The sequence below is a fragment of the Corythoichthys intestinalis genome, chromosome 3 (assembly GCF_030265065.1).
Source record: "Corythoichthys intestinalis isolate RoL2023-P3 chromosome 3, ASM3026506v1, whole genome shotgun sequence".
NCBI classification, from domain to species: Eukaryota; Metazoa; Chordata; class Actinopteri; order Syngnathiformes; family Syngnathidae; genus Corythoichthys; species Corythoichthys intestinalis.
In genome coordinates this window covers 31,133,736-31,153,326 of record NC_080397.1, presented here as the reverse complement: position 1 = coordinate 31,153,326, position 19,591 = coordinate 31,133,736, and the positions used below count along the sequence as shown (strand labels likewise).

Below are 19,591 nucleotides of genomic sequence, written 5' to 3'. Positions count from 1 at the left end.
AAAAATCGACATTTCAACAATTATACAACCCATGAGAAACAATATATTGGCCTAAGTAATGAAGCATAATGCTATTCAATGCAAAGCATGCAGGGTGAAAGCACACGTACAATAGCAGTGAAAGGGTGTCAGCACTTGGGGTTGAGCTTCTACGGTGCTTGGCGCATGCTTTGGTGAACTAAGAACATTATCTGACAAAAAGCTACTCCAAAACAAGACTAATAACTTCTAATTCCAGTGCAACTGACAGGTTACCCACCAAAAGGGGTTACTAATGGAATATGAGCAGACAGGGAGGAGGTTGTAGGGTCCCAGGATGTTATAGCGGCTAAGTGTTGTCCTGGTCATTCAATGGCAGCATAAGGAAGAAAGGGACAAAGTAGGAAGTTGGAGAAAGAATACAATATACATCTCACACTTCGATTCAGAAGTAATTCAAGTATGAAGAGTTGGTGTATTATAATCATATTTTATCAGCAAGTGATCCATTTCTAATTAAGAAGGCAGTACATTATAATCATTCGTCTTGAAAATATTAATGAAGGTAGTTGAGGCATCTTTTCCACCATTCCAATTAAAGTCAAGTTCATTTATATTTGGTAATTTAATTGGCTGTCATTTCTGTAATTGAGCCCCAATCCAGACCAAGCTAATTATCTTTATAACAAGCTGAAAAAGAGCTCATTAACTGTCTATAAAAACATGGGCCTCTAACTAGCCATCACTGCCCAGCTTGTTTATTTTGCTCCTCATTACAAACAATATTCTAATTGTTCCTCTAGTTCTCATTTCAACATCAGAGTGCAAAATGGCCCACACACCTGCACATCAAACATTTACAAGTGGTTGCATCATATTCAGCTTAGCAATAAATTAATTATAAAAGACAGGATAAGGAGGAGGGGAGTACCTATGGGGAGCCTGTTCTTCTTATTAGCTGGAGTGCTCGCAGGGGAGAGTTGGGGGGTGTTGGAAGGGGTGAGTTCCAGACTGTTGCTCTTCCCAGTCTGTGATTGGGGCACATTGGCCAGCAGAGTTTCTAAGGCCATGTGCTCCTCCTCCCGGAGGTGGTCTCCAGCCGTGACACTACGCACAAAATCCACCTATGCACAAAGAGAAAACAAAAGGAATTGGTTTATAAGCCCAAAACAAAGAATTGTTATGTTAAAATGTTCTTCACTTCAACTTTAAGGGGCTTGAGTCTCAGCCAAACTGATCATAGCAATTTTCAATTTGGTATAATTTAGTCATACCGCGAACAAGGTATTGGCCAGACGTGCACCAGACAGCGGCATGAAATGTGATTTGATATTCCACAGAACTTGTTTCCACAGTTCGAGAGTCAAGAGGTTGCCTTTTTAAAACTTGTGATTTTTTTTAAAACCATTTCATAATCTGACCTTGAGAGTGAATATTCAGTCACAAATGTTTACAAAGGAATACAGCACTGCTCATTATACACACATTTGGCAATTTACAAAATGACTTTCATGTAATTGGTATTACCTACAAATATTTTTCATCCAAATACTGTACAACTCCAGTATTGCTCTGGTAAGACTAGGCTAGGTAATGCTGGAATCATAAATAATGGACGCCCAGTAATTTTTAACCATGTAGTTTACAAGGTTTGTGCATTTTTTTCGTGTACAAATTCAAGCACTTTTTAAGGACTTTCAAAACCATTTTTCCAGTTTTTCCAGTACCTTTTGAACATTATCTCAATGTTTACTTACCTATTTATTACAATGAGGCAGAAATAAAATGATGCCCTTTCACAAGTACACAAACGTCTTCCAAAATGTTCCAAGACCCCGGACCCTTGAGAAATTTAGTTTGATAGGTGCCGATTTTGAACCTCCCTAGGAGGGGGTGTACCCTGTGTCAACGAGCGTTTTGTGGCAAACTGAGCACGTCCAATGGCAGAGGTGCTGGCCAGTGTTGATTTTGTTGTTTTGATTTTGACAAACAATGACAATAATGAAAATATTACATCGATGAAGAATTTTTTTGTGATGATGACGACCTAAAAACGTGGTTTGGGAGACTAAGCATCGAGACAAATGCCAGTTTTGGTCTGACGAGACGATGAGATGAAAATGTGACAAAGTTTCAGTCGTATGTTCACAATGCGTGACGTTTTCATATTGTAGTGGAGTATGTCAGCTTGCATCATAGCAGTGTTTGGGTCATGTCACTCATGTGAGATGTGCTCCACCTCTCCCTCACTCTCTTCACCAGAGTTTAGGATATATTTCAAGCTAGGCTGCCCTCCATTTTGCTTGTTCGGAAACATGGTAAGATTAGTTTTTTTTTTATCTTGGCAAGAGAGAATATGCATTGTTGCTTTAGCCTTTAAAGGTCTTTGCTGAGTGATCATCACACGAAATGTAACTTGTCGCATTAGCATAGCTTTTGAGTTAGCATAGGCCTCAACTTTCGCGTGGAGAGTATCCTCTTAAATGCATTTATATGTGTATATATACATATATATACACACATATACATATATATATATATATATATACACATATATATACACACACACATATATATATATATATATATATATATATATACACATATATATACACACACACATATATATATTATATATATATATATATATATACATATATATATATACACACATACATAATAGGAGTGCAACGGTTTGCGGTTCAAAGCCGAACCATACGGTTCGCCCTGTACGGTTCAATACGCCTTTATGAACCGCGCCTTTTCGTTTTTGCAATTAATTTATTCCGAACGCTTGTGGAATGAAATGGTCGAGCTCTGTGTGCAACATGGAGCACAGCTGTGGAGAAATTCCCGCCCCGCCGCAAGTAAATGAGAGAAAATATTGAAAGAAAAAAAAAAAAACAATTTGCAAGCATTGCTCAGCGCTTGTTCCCTATGCTAATGGCAACACTTTTAACATGACTCCGGCACCTCAGCCGGCATCACCCACAGATATCACTTTCTCAGAGCACGACAACCCTGGAGATGACACCACTAAAAACACAGGGCGGGCTTCGTTAATTTATTTGCAACGCTTGACCCGCGTTACATTGTTCCCTCACGGACATATTTCTCCAACAACGTATTCCCCGACATTTCTGAAATGGCACGCAAAGCCATCGAAAATGACTTTGCTAAAGCACACAGTTTCGCCATGACCACTGATAGTTGGACGTTCCGTGCTACAGAGTGCTACTACCTAACTAAGACGGTCCACTATAATTCATACCTGTCAAGTTGTACGGTCTCGGCGTAATTTGTACAAGTGAGCGCTGATTTTTAAACGTTTACGCCGTACGTTACGTTCAAATTCTGTACGTTTTTCGTGCATTATGTTTTTTTTCCCTCCATTCGTTAATACATTGGTTGAATGACGCGAGAAAAGTCAGAGGCACGGAGAGGGAAGAGTGTTTGTTGTGACGCTGTAGCAAACGCGATGCTAGGCTAGGTGGCGCCAATATTTCCTGACTGTAGCCGACAGCCTACAACCTAAGCCTAGATATCTCATGCATTTAGAACTACATGCGAAATGACAGACTCGGTAGCGTTAGTAAAGAGCCGCCATTTTAGAGCAGTAAACTTCTCAGAAAGGCTCTGTTGTAGTGAACCTTCCTTGTGAACGTGAGTAACTCTTTATCTAAAATACTCCTAAATCGGCAAAATCTTGACTTGAGTCTATCTTTAAATGATGAAAAAGTTTTAACATTTTCACATGTCAAAAGTAGACAGAAGGGAACTAATGCAAAAACAGGAGCAATTTTATCAACTTTAACGGTTGATTAAGAACATTAAATGACCTCCAAACATAGCAAAGGTTACTATGTTTTTTTTTGTGTTTTTTTTTTTTTTTTTGAAAAATATGAAAAACAACATGAAAGGTAACACCAGTTACTTTGCCAAGTAACTTTTTTACTACTGTGTGTGTATTTCAGTAGTCAATCACTAAACTAGCCAAAGAGCTAAGAGGCATTTTAACAGTCGAACATGTTTACATTTTAATTGTATTTCATTTTCTTAAAAGTAAAATAAAGGCAGTTTAAAAAAAAAAAAAAAATGCAAAAAGCAAACCGATCAGAAACAGTGATCACAAAACCGAGGTTCAAACCGAACCGTGGGCTAGCCGAACCTTTGCTCCCCTAATACATATATGTACACAGTTTGTGGATTCTAGGTGGGTTTAATTGAAAATAATGTACTGCTTTTCCTGCTGACTGTATGATCAGCACGAAGTTGGCATTGTCCTTGTAGACACTACAATATATGCTTTTCTGTCTATTTTCTACCCAAATTGTGGAAACCTTAATTTTTGGACTAAAACTTTAGAATTTTATAGACAAAAACATTTTGAGTAGCTGTCGACTAAAACTAGATTAAATTTGAATGGGATTTCATCAACTAAAATTAGACAAAGACGTTTTGAAATAACTAAAATATGATTTAAGACTAGTAAGTATTTACATCCAAAAAGGACAAAAATTAAAAGGGCTGCCAAAAATAACTCTGGTACTGGCATAGTGATAGCATGCTGATCGGTGGACACATAAGTCACGGACAAGGAAATCTTGATAAATGCACTTTCTTGAAGTTTGGGACACTCACTCCTCCAACTGCTAAGCTAAATCATATCTCGGTGTACGTTTGTGTGGAACAAAAAACTTCTGTTCTCGCCAAAACTAGTAAAGCACTTTACAAGGCTATTACACTCTCCTACTCCTTAGAAAATGATAAGTGGCTGTTTTCTTGTGCAACAAAGGGAGTCTGTCGAGAGCCCGGTGAGTAGACCGAGTCCTAGCAACAACGAAGCCGAGCTAAGTAGCTCCCAGCTGGATTAAATAGCGACTGGCAAAGGGGGTGTGGAGGTCACGGAAAAAATGACAAAAAGAGGAACCGGTCGGGCGATAGCAGCATTGTCCTAAACAACAGCAAAAGCACATGTATGGATCTAAATACTACTGTATATGTATACTGTTCGCTCCTAACTATTCACACACGGACTCAAATGCACTGTAATCTTGGAAGCGACAATGTGACGTAGGACATTGAGGAAAAGTAGCTTTAGAACGAGCATGTAGCAGCAATGAAGCAAATTTATTTTATTTTAGTTCATAATTTATATTTCTAGAGTAGCTGAAATATTGTGTAGTAACACTTCCAAGCATTTTCAAAGACTACGCAAAATTCAAGCATTTTAATGGGTTTCAAGGACCCGTACAAACCCTGAGTTTAAGATAGAGTTGTATTAAAAAGTTCATACCAATGCAATTAATTGATGATGCGAAACATAAACTGCAGTCCTACTAAGGCCTTCAAGAAGGTTCATTGATGACATAGGTGGTGTTTCAACTGCTCTGCCACCAATCACCACATCCAGAAAAGCTGCAACACAGCTCTGAAAAATATATACAAAAATATAATATTAGCAATAATTTAAAAAATGAACGTCTTGTTTGAATGAAAATCTAACCATCATGTACAGCAATTCTTACTTTATCAAATTTGGACAAACAGCTTTTTCGTCTAGGGTCTGCATCGTCATCAGCCATCGCCAACTGCTGTAAAAGCTGACCAACCTTTGTAAGAAAAAAAAAAAAAAGGAAATCATGCAATATAAAGTATATATTAACAGAAATACTTTTCTTCCCTAACCTCTTACCTGCATCAAATTGAAGCGTGCCACTTCATTAATAGGGGCATCTGAGATGATACCATACTGTTCAGGGTTAACGATTGCTGGACAGATGAAGCAGGTCAGTAGTAAGTCAGTACACATGGTACGCACCTCTCCTATCTCTAAACCTTCCACACATGACAAAGTCTTGTACATCTGCGATACGATCCATCGCAAGCTATGGGGAAAGCAGTAGGTGTTCTGCTTCAAATAACCAATAAACTTGTTGACCAAAGCAACTAACTTTGCTTCATTGGTCTCAACAGCTGCCTGCACTCTTTGTTTGTAGCCCTCAGAGCCTTTCTCTCCAAAACGCTCCTGCTGGACACGAGTCAGGCGCTCAGTCACTTTTCCTGGGTCGGTCTCTAGGTGGTCTTCATCTTCCACCAACAACTGCATAATGGGTTCGTGGAGGGTGGCAGTTAAGAAGAGTTTAGCTGAGTACAGGCCCTCAGAGAAGAGCTTGAACAGGATGCTGAAGGCACATGTGCCTCGTCGCAGAAGGCGTCGTGGGTTGTCACTCTCTTTTAGCTCGAACTCTACTAAGTACCGCAACACCTGTGAGTAATCAAGGGGAAAGGCAGACAATTGATTTTTTTTTTTGTCAGTCCTAAAATAGTTATTAGATGAGTGTGAATGTAGGCCAAACCTGTAACAAGTAACTCTCATCCTCTTGCATTATACAGTTGCCATAAAGTGAGGTGAAAACGGTGTGGATGACCCCCTGAGTGTGCTCCTGGTTCAATCTTTCACCTGCCACAAGGCAAGATGCTACCAGTCTGGGGTTTTCCCTCATACGGGCCAGGAACTCCCCATAGATGGTCTCTTGGAAGCCCAGAGTCTTGTAGCCATCAACAAACTGTGTGTCTTCCAGCATTTTGGCATGTTGGCAACATTCAGCTGGAGAGGCTTCCACACTTATCAAAGCAACAAAAAGACAACAAATGTCATGTTATTATCCAACTTCTCACCTCCTACAAGAGAATGACAGCTAGTTATTCATAAATCAGTTATTATATCAAAAAAATGTTTGTTGATATTCTACAAATAATGTCAGAAGGGGTCATCTGACCTGGTAAGAATGAGCCGATCAAGGTTGATCCGCTGTTGTTTGGCAATCCATGCAGCTCGGTATAGTCTCTCGGCGGTTTTCAGGACATCACTGTTGAGTCTCTGGATCAGCTGCTTCTCTGATGCCACATAAAGCCGCTCCTGTTTCAGGTGGTGGGCCAGAGTATGGATGTCTGGCTTCACCATCTTCACCAGCTCTCACACACTAAGGTAAATCTAATAAATACAAGAGAGAGGCAACTGTATAAAATAAAATAAATCTAAGAACAATTCAACTCTTACCATAAAAGGAAACAGTTTAACTTCTGGACATGAGTTCATTAAAAAATATCTAAATACCATTACAGTTGTCATTAGTAAGTATGGAGAACGATGATCAAATACAAATAATAACAAGAAGAAATTACCTCAGGTTGACACACACACGGCATTAAGTTAGCACATTGATTTATGACTCCCACTATATTTTTTAGAATTGATCATTGTATAAATTATCCCATCGAATATGAAAACCCATAAAGAGGTCAATTCCACAAAGGAGCGCCTGAGATGAGATTTGAACCTAGAACCTGGCAACTGCGTGGCAGATATGCTATCACATAGTTAACAGTTGCCTCATGTTACCAACCGTTTCAGAATTAAAAACATATATTTCCACCTGACATTCAATATGAATGAGTAACAAAAAGGAAGTGGCAGTGTAAACACATTTTTCACAAGGATCTGAAATCGCAACAGCTGAATACGCTAACTGCTTTTCCCTTTCAAGCTTTAGAAAGCCAAGGCAAACAAACTGAAGAGAAAAGCATGAAAATTGAATGATTACTAAGGGAATCCTCTGCATAATAGTCTCTTCTTGTGGATGGTTAGTAACATTGTAAATACTGTTCAGGCTCTGGGGATTGAAATGAGATGAGACTGCTTGAAACTACCTCATAATGGGAATGGCTGCAAGGCAAAGACAATGCTCACAAGCTAATAGACAACCACAGCATTAGAATTGATGTGCCTGACAAATTCAATTGGTTATGCAGATTTATATACATAATAATGAGCCATGCATAGACTCCCCTTGGAAGAACAAGAGATACCGATCTCACAATCAGCGCTTAAGGAGTAGATTGCCATTTGAAAAAAAAATCTCATAAAACATCAAAACTCCTGAACAACACACTTTAAAAATCTGTGTGTTTTTTGTTTAGGAACAAAATACTTGCTTTGAGTAAAATGTGTTGGTCCTCCCTCTGTTTAGCACAAACATTTATGGACTTAATTGTAGATTAGCCAATTATAACAACCACAAATATTACAGTAACTGCTCCAACAATAGCTATTAGCAGACATCAAAACATGGACGCATAATTGAAGTGAAATTAATTCTCAAACAAATAGACACATATGACTCCAACATCCTCTTCCTACTTCCCTCTCAACGCCAAAATACCTATAAGCAAACAGCGTAAGCAGCATCCTTGACTGACTAGAAACTGGATCACAACATTTACTGGGTTGGACAAATTTTTCCATACTACTTGTTGAAGATAATCTAAAGCACTGATAAAAAGAATACATGAGTGACTAGTAAGATTCTTTCAGGTTAGTTGGTGAGGGTAAATCAGAACATCTCTCAACTGATCAATAAGCAAATTGTATGATAGCCTGTGCAGAATTTTAACCCCTTATACAAACTGCAGAAGGGCTTGTGCAAAGCTAATGTACAGGTATTACAGCTGGGATTGTGTTACTGAATGATGTGCACCATGTGTTCATTGAAAACATGATGATAGATATCTTTCCTTCTCTGAAACAAAAAATGACTGTGCCCTTTTGATTAAGTGCTATATTCCACTGAATGATCATCCTCTCACACACAATTTTTTTTTTAAATTGAACTCACCTTTCACAGTGGTGAACTGCACAAAGTAGTGCTGCAACATAAAAGTATCCATTTGAGCAAAAACGCTTGGATGGGTGATCGATATGTGAAAGGGAAGGACGACATGGACAAGACAGTCCCAAAATATTTGCCTATATAGGATGCACATTTTTGCAATCCCATCTATACACCCTGCAAGTGTACACATGGTGAATGTAACTACTACTGCATAGTCTGATAACATTAGAGGCGCATTGTAATTGAAACAAGCCAAAGTATATGTTCACCTTATTTTACACAAATGCACTACAATAAAGTTTTACAAGCATTAGATCATGTTAAATACGTTAGTGAATGCTTGAGTCAGAGATCAATAGTTTGTTGAGGAATATAGTTCAATTCTACAGCAATACTAAATCTACAGTGGTACAGTAATCTCGCCCTCATTTTACAAAATACACCTGCATAAACAATCTTAACGTGAGCAGTTGATGTTGGCATTATTAACCAGAATTATTGTTTGATAACAGTTACGTGTGTGGAAATACATTTGCAGTACTGCGTTGGCGCACTAACACGAGAGCCGATCACAATTAATTCGAATACTACCAACATGTACAATATGAAACTTACATTGGTTAGTAACATGCAAGCTAGTTTGGAGGGCATCAATGACTCAAGCTATATTAATGTTCCACAATCTGTACCACCAAAGTGTTCCTAAGTTCGCATTATATTGGTAGAAGGACTCTCATACAACAAACATTATCCTGCAAACGTTACCAGTTAGGTTTCGAACCTTAGCTATTCAAATGCGGAAAGCTAACCAGCTAACCTCAGTCAGCTACATTAGCTTAGCTTAGGTTGTAAGCTACACAGTGACAAATGTAAGCGCAACAAAAGATGCAACATAATTTGGGCAACTTACCGAACTTAAAGGGTAAGTGTTGATGTATTATATTACCACTAAACACGGTGGGTCGTTAGACGTATCAAGCGAGAAAAATTGTTTGTACGCGGTTGGCCGTCTCTCACTGTTCTGCAGGAGCGAACTGGACTGTCATTTGCTGTCATCACGAGGAGACGCGCGTTATGCGCATGCGCAACCTTTGTAATGGGAGACCATAAAACTCAAAAAGGGAAAGATCCCATGTCATTATTCCTCTCTTAATTCATTTTTCTCGAAAATTATTAAATCAAGTTCAAAGAATGGTTCAATACCGACGTTGGATGTGTCGTGGTAATTTTATATTGCGAATTATCTCATAAAATATTAAATAATTTCAATAGACGATAATAGACTTTTATCTATTTATGAACCTTTATTGGTACAGTTATCCTAAATTAGCATTGAAAATCAGAATCTATATAAATCTGGCCTCATTTTATGCTACTGCATCACTTTTTTTTTTTTTTTTTTTTTTTTTTTTTTTTTTGCGGCATGCTGACCAGATAGTTGTTGTACACGCATTTATCCACTAGATGGTAGTCTAATAATGAAAACAATGCAAACCATGTACAGTAAAGCATTACTAACAGTACACTTTTGATCCGTAGCTGATTAGGCGAGTCATTAAAATGGAAGAATTCCAAACGTTTCTTATGCTCAAATCTATGGTAGACTCTGTTGAATGAGCATCACAAACTATACTTAATTGCAGCAATCAATCTGCCATTATTGACAAAAAAATTATTGACATTTTTTTTTATTATTCATATCGTATTCACAAATTTAAAAAAAAAAAAAAAATGTGTGTATGTTGCACAGAAGCAAGACCCTGAAGTAATTTGTTCAATTCCATTTATTATATACCTATATATAGGTTATAAACATCACAAAATATAAATTTGAAATCTTGCACAAAGATATAATCCAGTAAAAGAGCAATCTTATTTTAGTCAGCAATGACAATGGAAGCAGGCATATTTTATCTCGTTTTAGTGTTGCTGATTTTTGGGAACGTTCTTTTCATTTGGAGATTAAAGAAAACAATTTTTCCCAAAACATTCTTCAAAAAAAAACTATTCCATATTAATAATGATAATTCTTTATATTATAGTATGTTTTTCCTTGTATTGCATATGGTCTACAAACTCCACCCAAAAAATAGTCATCAAGGTAAATTACTCTTATTTATGAGCATCAAATTCAATATACTATATGTTGTTTTAAATCTAATAATACTCCATATTTATAACATACCTGAATCAAAAATACCATGCTTTGGGCAAAATTTATGTCTAGTCTTAAGGGCTAGTCAAGACAACCTTTTAAGTCATAAGATTTTAAAAAATTATACTTAGCTTTTAAAATACATATTTTTAAATAAAGGCCACTTTTAAACAAAGCAGTTTAACCAAGCACATCAAGTTTTATCTAAAATTCATAGTATCTGGAAAACTAAAATGCTGTCTTGATTGTACGTCATATTCTATCAAACAGTAACTAAAAGACTGATATAAAAATAGCCACACAAATACAATTTACTAAATGGATATATTCTCAATACTTGTCACCATTTGGAATATTATGTTAACAGGGTATGATAGAAATTTCAGATATAATTGTTTAGGAGAAAAATATTTGGTGGGATTTCTGTTAAATGACACATCTGTGTCTATTACGTGGGGGCAAGAAGATGTGCATATAGAATACTATAAATGTAGTGTGCTTTGTACATTGTAGAGCAGAAACGGAATAATTCATACACATTCATACAGTATCTCAAACACATGAATAGTTGTCTTGTGCCCAGTTTACATGCAGTCTACTGAGTTTACTAAGAGCAAGAAATTCAAAGCAAGAGTAAACTTTTGCAGATGTTTGTGTGCATCGTAGGTCAATTTAAGTGTGCTAAAGGTCAGTAGAACATGAAAGGAAAATGTCCATTCGCAAATTCTCTCATCAGTCTTCAATTTTCCAAATCGCATGTATTTACATTATGTACATTTAGTGTAACTGACATCATTATTATTCGTTTCCAGAGCTGTCCTAAATAATATCATCCAAAAGATGAGGGGTATCCACCCAGTCTAATGTTCTTGGCTCTGATGCAGCCATGATCATGCACATAAACTGTTTCCCCGTTCTCTTATCTATTGGATAAATAGTAGTTGGAGTGAACCGTTTGTTGCTCTCCACAAACTCACATAGCTGATTATAGATTTTCGGGTACTCGTGTCGAAGAAAGACTCCCCTGATCCTGAGTTCACGCTGAATGTTGACGAAGCACACCTCCCTGGCTTTTCTTCCCTCTTCGCCCTCCTGGTCAAGGGCCGGCGTTCCCGGTGGCGGAGTAAGGATAAGAGTTTCCATTTCACTATCCTTTTTTAGTAGCTTTTTTTCTGGGCTTGAAGATGCCAAGGATATCTTTGCATATTTTCGAACCGTTGGTGTTTGGACCCTTGGTGAGGGTCTGTTAGGCACTAGTTCACCAACAGCAACAGATACATTCAAGAGAAAACATTCACTTGGGTCATACTCATTACCTGCCTGCTGCAGTTCCTTGCAATATTCACCTAAGTTGTCCTTAAAGCTATCCAGCTCTCTGAGAGACAGGTATGTAGGTGACATGCCAAGGCTCTCAAGCCCAACTTGAAGAAAGTTATCAGCAGTGTCTGGATTGGCAAAACCCAGAAAGAGGACACCTCTTCCTCTGGAGAGGTACCCAGCTTTAGCAATACGTGAGAAGGCTTTATGAATCTCTGCATTTTCTCTGCAGAACTTAATAGTGTGCCGACACACACTGCTTACACGGCCGTACAGACATGTTTCTTTGTGGGTTTCCCAGTCATCCCGACGACAGTTTCGAGAGCAGTAAAAGGTGTAACAGCTGTGACATGACTTGAAGTACAAGCATGCATTGAACATATTTTCAGAACGCTTACATTTCTTGTTAGCACACACCATGGTTTCATCTTCTTCTGCACTGTGGTCTGGAGAACATTCTTCTGCACTTCTTTGTAAAGCATCACACCCACTATCAGGGTCTTTGATTGTGTCAGGACTGGATTTAGAGGATGGGAGCTGTGTGCTCAGGCATTCAAGATTTTCAATCTCAGAAGCTCCCCTGACCTTTTCATCGTCTTCAGTAATCAGATGTTTAAGCTGATCCAGAAAGTCCCCATTAGGCTTCCTGCTGGTTGGTGGTTTGTAATCAACCACTAAGTCAGCTAACAGCTCGTCAAGTTGTTCCAGACTCTGCTGAAGGGAGACATTGTTGCGTTTCCTTTCTTTAGCCACTTCTGTTGTGTTGAATGACTTCTTAACATCTATTACTCTTGGAGCAGATTTCTTTTCACTCTCCAGAGTATTCCAATTGACGGCGTGCACGCCACGTCTCTCACGGTTGCCTGCACATATGTCATTATCAGTTATGGTGATCTCAGGAGTCACAAACCAGTGGCCACTCTTGTTATTTTTCCACAGATTGCTTGGACTTCGCTCTAAAGATGTCTCAGAGAGAGATAGAGCAGCATAGCGCTTTGGTGAACTTGAAAGGTTGAGAATAACAGGTTGAGATGAGACAGTGGGTGATGCCCGATGCCTCCCTTGGTAAAACAGGTTCTCATAACTTCTTCCGCGAGGCACAGATTGTTCTCTGTCATGGCGGGGATAAAGAATATTGTCCCAAGACTTGGAGTGGTTTTTGGCTTCCGTCCCAAGCCTGCTTGTCTCCATGCTGTGTGTTGTGTACCATGGGGATATACCAGTGTCTGTCCTTATTCTTGGTGGGGTGAACGGAGAAGACTGGGTGGAATAACCGGATATACTTGAGCGATACCAGTCATCTGAAAAGGCCTGTGACATGCGGGGGCGTCTTCGGCCTTCTGTGTGGTACTGCCTTGATGGAAAATACCGCTCCTCATGAGAGTTAGGTGGCTTGGGATAATATAGATTGGAGCAACTTTGGTGGTATGGGTTGAAACGGGGGTCATCTCCAAAGTAAGAGCTTGATGGGGTTTGAGAAAAGCAGGACCCTGCCTCACTTGTAGGATAGGGCATACTATACAATGAGTGTGATGGCTCCTGGTTTGAAAAATTATTTGTGTAATATGACCTGAGAGGAAGGGTATGCACCCACCGATTCCTCGGATCATACTGACTTGTTATAGTACTTCCCCGACTGGCTAAACTGGACCTATCATCCTGAAGATATGCCCTAGAATAGGGGTGAATTGGATATCGAACTGGGTCCTCTGTATAAAAGAACTTTGTTGGGATGTTTGGATTTGAGTAAGCTCTTTGTTCCTGATACATTGCTGTTGGTGACTGCATACGATACATGTCTAGATGCTGGTAAGAGACAGGAGACATGCTTGTGGAATAGTTATATCCTTGTCTAAAATCTCCACTGAAGCATTCACTTGGAGTCGGTGTAGGTGAGGATATCTGACGTGGTACATACAAACCTCGACTGCTACTAGCCTGTGAATATCTTTGCCAAGCCAGTCGTGCAGGTCGCAGGTTGGGGATCTGCCTGGATGCGTGTTGGAGTACAGCAGCATCTGGTTTGATGTCCACGCGGCACCTGACATGAGGCGTTGTGGATGTTTTTTCTGATTTTCCTTCATCAAAACAATCAGAGACATAAAGGGGAGCATGAGGTTGTAGTTTTATAGGGTGGACCTCATTCAAAAAAGCCCTACTGGAGGGGTATGCCTCTCTTTGTGTTTCAGAGGACTTCAATGTGTCTTGGGCGTCCTTGTCTTTGTTGGCCTCCAGAGGCGAGACAGACATGGGCACAGGAGTGAGACTGGATTTGAATCTGGGAGCACTTCTTGATCTTTTTCTATTTACAGAATCTGACCATGTGATTTGACTGCTTTTGTCCTGAATAGTGTGTTGTTGGATTTGCCTGGAGTTAAACAAATCTGGAGATGAGAAGCGAAGGTATCCTGGTTGATCTAGTCCATTCCACGTCAGATCTTTGAGTAAAGTCTGCTGTTCTGGACGCTTATAAGGATACTCCATTGGGGAAGACACAGACTGCGGGTCATCCAGTGATTCAAGAAAGTCGAAGCTGCGGCAATGTCTTTTGTTGATGATTTCTGCTTTATCAATCATCTTCAAGTCACATTGCAAAGAAGAGTGAGGAGAAATGACCTGTTCAGTTGTCGGATAAAGAGGAATGTCCTGATATAGTGTTGATGTCAGGATATCAGGCGGATGTGTCCGGGTCATTTTAGTGGAACTTGAATGTCCTCCATTCAGCGTGGCATTTCAGGACAATCTGAGGAAGACAGGAATATGTTGAGTCAAATTCTCTTCTGCGCAGAAATTGAGTGCCTGTACAAAAATTCATAATAAAAAAATGTGCTTAGACCAGGCTACAATTAGCTTTGCTGTTTTTGCAAGACATTATATAACTTGTGCATCACTTAGAGCACGAAACTTAAAATAGCCAGTCTTCATGAGAAACCAGATTTGGTTTCGAAAACCCACCTGCTTAAATATGTGAAAAAAGGTAAAAGAATTTTGTTGGTATATTGAAAAAAATGGTAGCACAACAACAAAATGTTATTTGAACACATGACAAAATTCATCACTGCAAAGAGACCATCAGTTTCAAACTGAAGGACTATGACTATTATGAAGATTTTTTTTTTCATGTGTAACGCATACACATAGGCTCTGTTGTTGGCCCTCACCCACAAGCTAAACCAGAGCTGCCATCTGTTCATTGTGATGCGGGAGAACTGACCAGCCTTGTCCCTGCCATGTCTCGCCAACACACCTAAAAATCATGTGTGTTCACACTCAATCAATCTCAACAGCCAACAATAAATACTGGACATTTCGCTTCTTCAGCGTGTTTTGATTTGTCTTGCAAGCAAGACGGTACTTCCAGATTAATTGATTCATCTTGCAGTACGGTCCGGTCATCTGATATTCAAGCCAATCAGGAGAAAGAGGCGTGAGCTGCAGACGTGACCAGAAGGCAACAATGTGGTTGAATATATGTAACCGGTGTGTCAGCGCGGACCTGCGTGTACCCGTTACATAAAATGTCGGAGCGCAAAGCGGTTCTTGTTGATAGTTTAATTTCTGATGTTTTTTTGAAAATACGCTTAATTTCCTCATTAAACGAAGAGGACAAAACATCATAAAAAGCTTTTCTTGACCGGAAATATTGTTTTTGCTCTTCTACTAACCAATACGTCATACTCTTATGAGTACTGGTCGCCTTTTGATGGCGAGCCAATCAGGGTAAAGTGGCAGGAGCTGCCGACGTGACCAGGAAGCGACTATCTGCTTGAATACAATGACTGAATGCAAAGTGTTTTTTGTAGATAGGTTAGTTTTGTCTGAAATACATACCGTATTTTCCTTAATGTAAGGCGCATCTAACAGCCTTCAATTTTCTCAAAAGCCGATAGAGGGCCTCATAATCCGATGTACCTTCTATATGGATCAGTATTGGTTAATCATGAAATAACATTGCTTTTAGTGCATTTCCATCTATTGGATGTATAACACAACCCCAACCACTACTACTACTATGCATTATAATTTGGTGCGCCCTATATATGAAAACTGTTTTAAAACAGGCCATTCATTGAAGGTGCGCCTTATACTCCGATGTGCTTTATAAGTGTGGGAAATAAGGACATTTCCTCATTAAAAGAGAAGTAAAGAATGTCACTAAAAGCTTTTTTTGATGGGAAACAATGTTTTCACGAGTGTGACGAGAAGAACCACCGTCCAATCAGCACGCATCTACTTTTTTGGAGGTTCCTCCCATGAAACAGGTTTCGAGTGGATCTTACGTAGCAACGGTATGGAACAATCAATCTGGCGTGGCAGGTTATGGTTTTCTAAGAAGTAAATGGTAAATAGGCCATACAATGGCGATACACTCGAAACACAGAAAAAGTAGCCTAGAAAATATAGGCACATGCTATGTATAGTTTCTGTACCTGTTCATTCCATTGCTGTCTGTCTCCATTCTCTGCCTAAGACTCAGATATGGGCCGTTTCACTTCCTGGGTCAATTAAAGTTAATTTCTCCAATAGCCGAGCATCCTACTGTGGTTAGGCAATGCATGACATCTAGGTGGGCCAATCTGAGATATTCACATTTGATTGGCTAAAATAGTACTGACATTTAAAAATGTCCGACAATGGCTATATTGCCTACTTTTGGGAAATGGTGGCTTTTATTTAGCTTTTCCTCCATTATTACACATCGGAAAAATTGAATTTTGAAGCTTTTTTTTACTATAATAACATACTGTTTTGCTTGACACGTTGAAGACTGACATCGGTCACACACACAGGAGCAGAGTGATTTGTTCAAGAAATGGGAAGTGGCAGCACTCAGGCAAGTAATATTTTTTATTTTTATTTTATTTTTGTACATACTGTAGTCATTGTAGTTGATAATGTTTCCGCTTTACCATTTTTAAGGTGCCCAGATGGCAGACCGACATTGAATAAACGTCGATTTTACATCAAAATCATCAGTATGGTTGACGTTGAAATTTTCAACCTCAAGTGACGTTGAAACAACGTTGTTCTTTGGTATGTCAGGCGATGGTTGGGTTATCATTGTTTTATAGTTGATGAACTAATGTTGACAAATAGTTGATTTATGATCGAGCGGGAAATACGATTGAAAAGTCATTGAATTATGGATGAGCGGGCGTTTTGGTCGAAAACATAACATTGATTCAGCATTGTTCCAATATTATTAATAATCGAAATGACGTTTAAGTTTTGTAAGGATTTCAACGTTGAAACAACATTAATTGAGGGTGCAAAAGCGACGTTGATTCAACGATATAAGATCGACAGCGGAATGTTAATCCAACATCTTTTCAACGTCAATCTGCTATCTGGGTGATTTGATTATATTAAAGTAAATTGGGACTGGTCAGATTGAATGCTGTACAATAAAACTGCACTGAATGCAGTGCTAAGGTGGTGTTGTAGTAATACACAATTATAGACTGATGAGAATAAAGTATGTACACGTAATATAATTTCCCAGCAAAATCTATACAAAGTAACAGCTCCAGGTCATCACACGTTCATAAATTCTTTACAAAAATACAATTTGAGGTTGCAATTTATTAGGGTTTTTTTTTTTCATCCTTGATGGTTGTAATGGGCTTTAATATGCCTAAAGTTACAAAATGCTACGTTTTTATTCACGGTTAATTGCAGTTTCTGAATAGATAAGCAAACCCTTTCTTTCATTCTTTCTTCTTTTTCAACCCTCAAGTTTTAAAATTGCATGCCACATCCTGTCTCCATAGCTACAGCACACAGCACCCTTCACTGCACAAGGGCCAAAATCTCCCACAAAATGGACTCTGAATCAGCAAATTCAAATTGATACTTGCAATACAAACGTGATTTTAAACAGAGTATACATGCTTGTAATATGTTTTTTACGTTCACTCAATCGCATTTCGCTTATTTTGTGGCTATTTGGGCTACCAGGTTTAAAACTCCGCAGATTCAGATCTTTAAATCTCTTTAACACTTCCTCGGCGTAAAGTGTTCTGACTGAGTGTGTTGTCCATTTCGTTGCTGCGACACGCTATGGGCCCGAATCGTTCGATGTGGCCCAAATGACATCATTTGCGCAGGGAAGAAAAAAAGACAAGCTTCAGGTTTGAAGCGTGACAAAGTAAATGAGAGCTTGACTTTTGGCTAAGTTCGCAAAAATAAGCCATGGCAACGGAAGGTCGAGGCTTACCGTTTTCCCATGCAGCTGGTCAGATGAGGGGGCGATGGAGAGGCGAAGGAGGAGGAGGTGGTGTGTGCTGCAGCCTGCCGCACCTGCCGAGAGCCTCCATGCGTCGAACCTCTTATCGCCGATGCTTTACATGTCTGCTTCACCCGCTCCTTCCAGTCGTGTCGAACGTGGAACAGAGCGTGCGTGGGTGTGTTTGTACGTGATGGAAGAAGAGGAGGGGGACATGACTGAGTCTGCGTCGAGAGGCGTGGTTACGTGTGTATGTTGTGTGTGGGGCGGAGGATGCATCAGGATAGGGGTGTCCTCCAAGGGATGCAGTTTCATCGTTCACCGTTCATTCACTTTGAACAAATTTAGTATTGATAGATGTCTCATTCAGTTATTAATTGGGTAACAGAAGGGTTGAACCTAAAGTTCGTCACTAAATCTGCTTATTGCCACCTAAAAAAATATAACCAGAATTAAGGGGCTTCTGACTCAAAAAGACATGGAAAAACTTATGCATGCATTCATTTTCAGCTGACTGGACTATTGCAACGGTATATTTACAGGTCTTGATAAATAATCAGTCAGGAAGCTGCAGCTAGTACAGAATGCTGCAGCCAGAGTCCTCACAAATAGATGGAAACTGGACCACATTACACCGGTTTTGAAATCGTTACACTGGCTTCCAGTGAGTCAAAGGACAGATTATAAAATACTACTGCTCGTCCACAAAACACTTAATGGCCTTGGACCAAAATATAAGCTTGATTTGTTAGATTCCTATGAAACATCTAGACCCCTAAGGTCGTCTGGAACCGGTCTCCTGTATGTTCCAAGAAGAAGAACCAAGCAGGGTGAGGCAGCATTTAGTTATTATGCTCCTTGCATCTGGAACAAGTTACCTGAAGGTCTGAAGTATGCTCAAACTGTTAGCTCCTTTAAATCAGGGCTAAACACACTTTTGCTTAGCACTGCATATCCATAACTGTCTATATATTTCAATCTATTTGCTTTCTATTCCCGTTGTGCATTACTATTACTTTATTATTATTATTTTATTCTATTCATGATTAAATGCGATTTTTATGTATAATTTTATTTCCTATTTTGACTGTCTTTGTTTTTACATCCTGTTGATTTTAATGTGATTTTTATGATCTTCATGTGATGTAAATCACTTTGAAAAACCTTGTGTTGAATTGTGCTAAGTAAATTAAATTGCCTTGCCTTGAACCTGAACCTCGGGAAATTTAACCTCAAGTT

At 39.1% G+C, this 19,591-nt stretch overlaps 2 protein-coding genes across 7 annotated transcripts in view; both read right to left on the bottom strand.

The window, feature by feature from the left end:
* The window catches only part of gapvd1 (GTPase activating protein and VPS9 domains 1), a 43,880-nt gene extending 33,918 nt beyond the window's left edge, over positions 1-9,962 (bottom strand). For 2 of the 6 annotated variants that reach the window (XM_057831836.1, XM_057831838.1), the window contains exons 1-9: positions 9,565-9,961; positions 8,658-8,688; positions 6,762-6,976; positions 6,339-6,606; positions 5,675-6,247; positions 5,508-5,591; positions 5,276-5,410; positions 911-1,103; positions 260-340 (exon numbers count right to left, since the gene is read on the bottom strand). In XM_057831836.1, the coding sequence (XP_057687819.1) occupies positions 260-340; positions 911-1,103; positions 5,276-5,410; positions 5,508-5,591; positions 5,675-6,247; positions 6,339-6,606; positions 6,762-6,946 (1,519 nt within the window). In that variant the 5' untranslated portion in view covers positions 6,947-6,976; positions 8,658-8,688; positions 9,565-9,961. Of the gene's footprint in view, positions 1-259; positions 341-910; positions 1,104-5,275; positions 5,411-5,507; positions 5,592-5,674; positions 6,248-6,338; positions 6,607-6,761; positions 6,977-8,657; positions 8,689-9,564 lie in introns of all 6 variants that reach the window. The other 4 variants (XM_057831840.1, XM_057831839.1, XM_057831837.1 and 1 more) reach the window with 4 other exon arrangements.
* Positions 9,963-10,397: 435 nt separating this feature from the next.
* Positions 10,398-18,551, bottom strand: unm_hu7912 (un-named hu7912). The gene is made up of 2 exons (XM_057831842.1): positions 18,344-18,551; positions 10,398-14,869 (listed from the first exon to the last, which is right to left on the bottom strand). Exon 2 carries the CDS (start codon positions 14,818-14,820, stop codon positions 11,629-11,631), a length of 3,192 nt encoding a protein of 1,063 aa, XP_057687825.1. The 5' UTR covers positions 14,821-14,869; positions 18,344-18,551; the 3' UTR covers positions 10,398-11,628.
* Positions 18,552-19,591: the final 1,040 nt, after the last annotated feature.

Coding starts and splice junctions, on each gene's coding strand:
- unm_hu7912 (XM_057831842.1), bottom strand. CDS start 14,820: ATGACCCGGACACATCCGCCTGATATCCTGACATCAACACTATATCAG.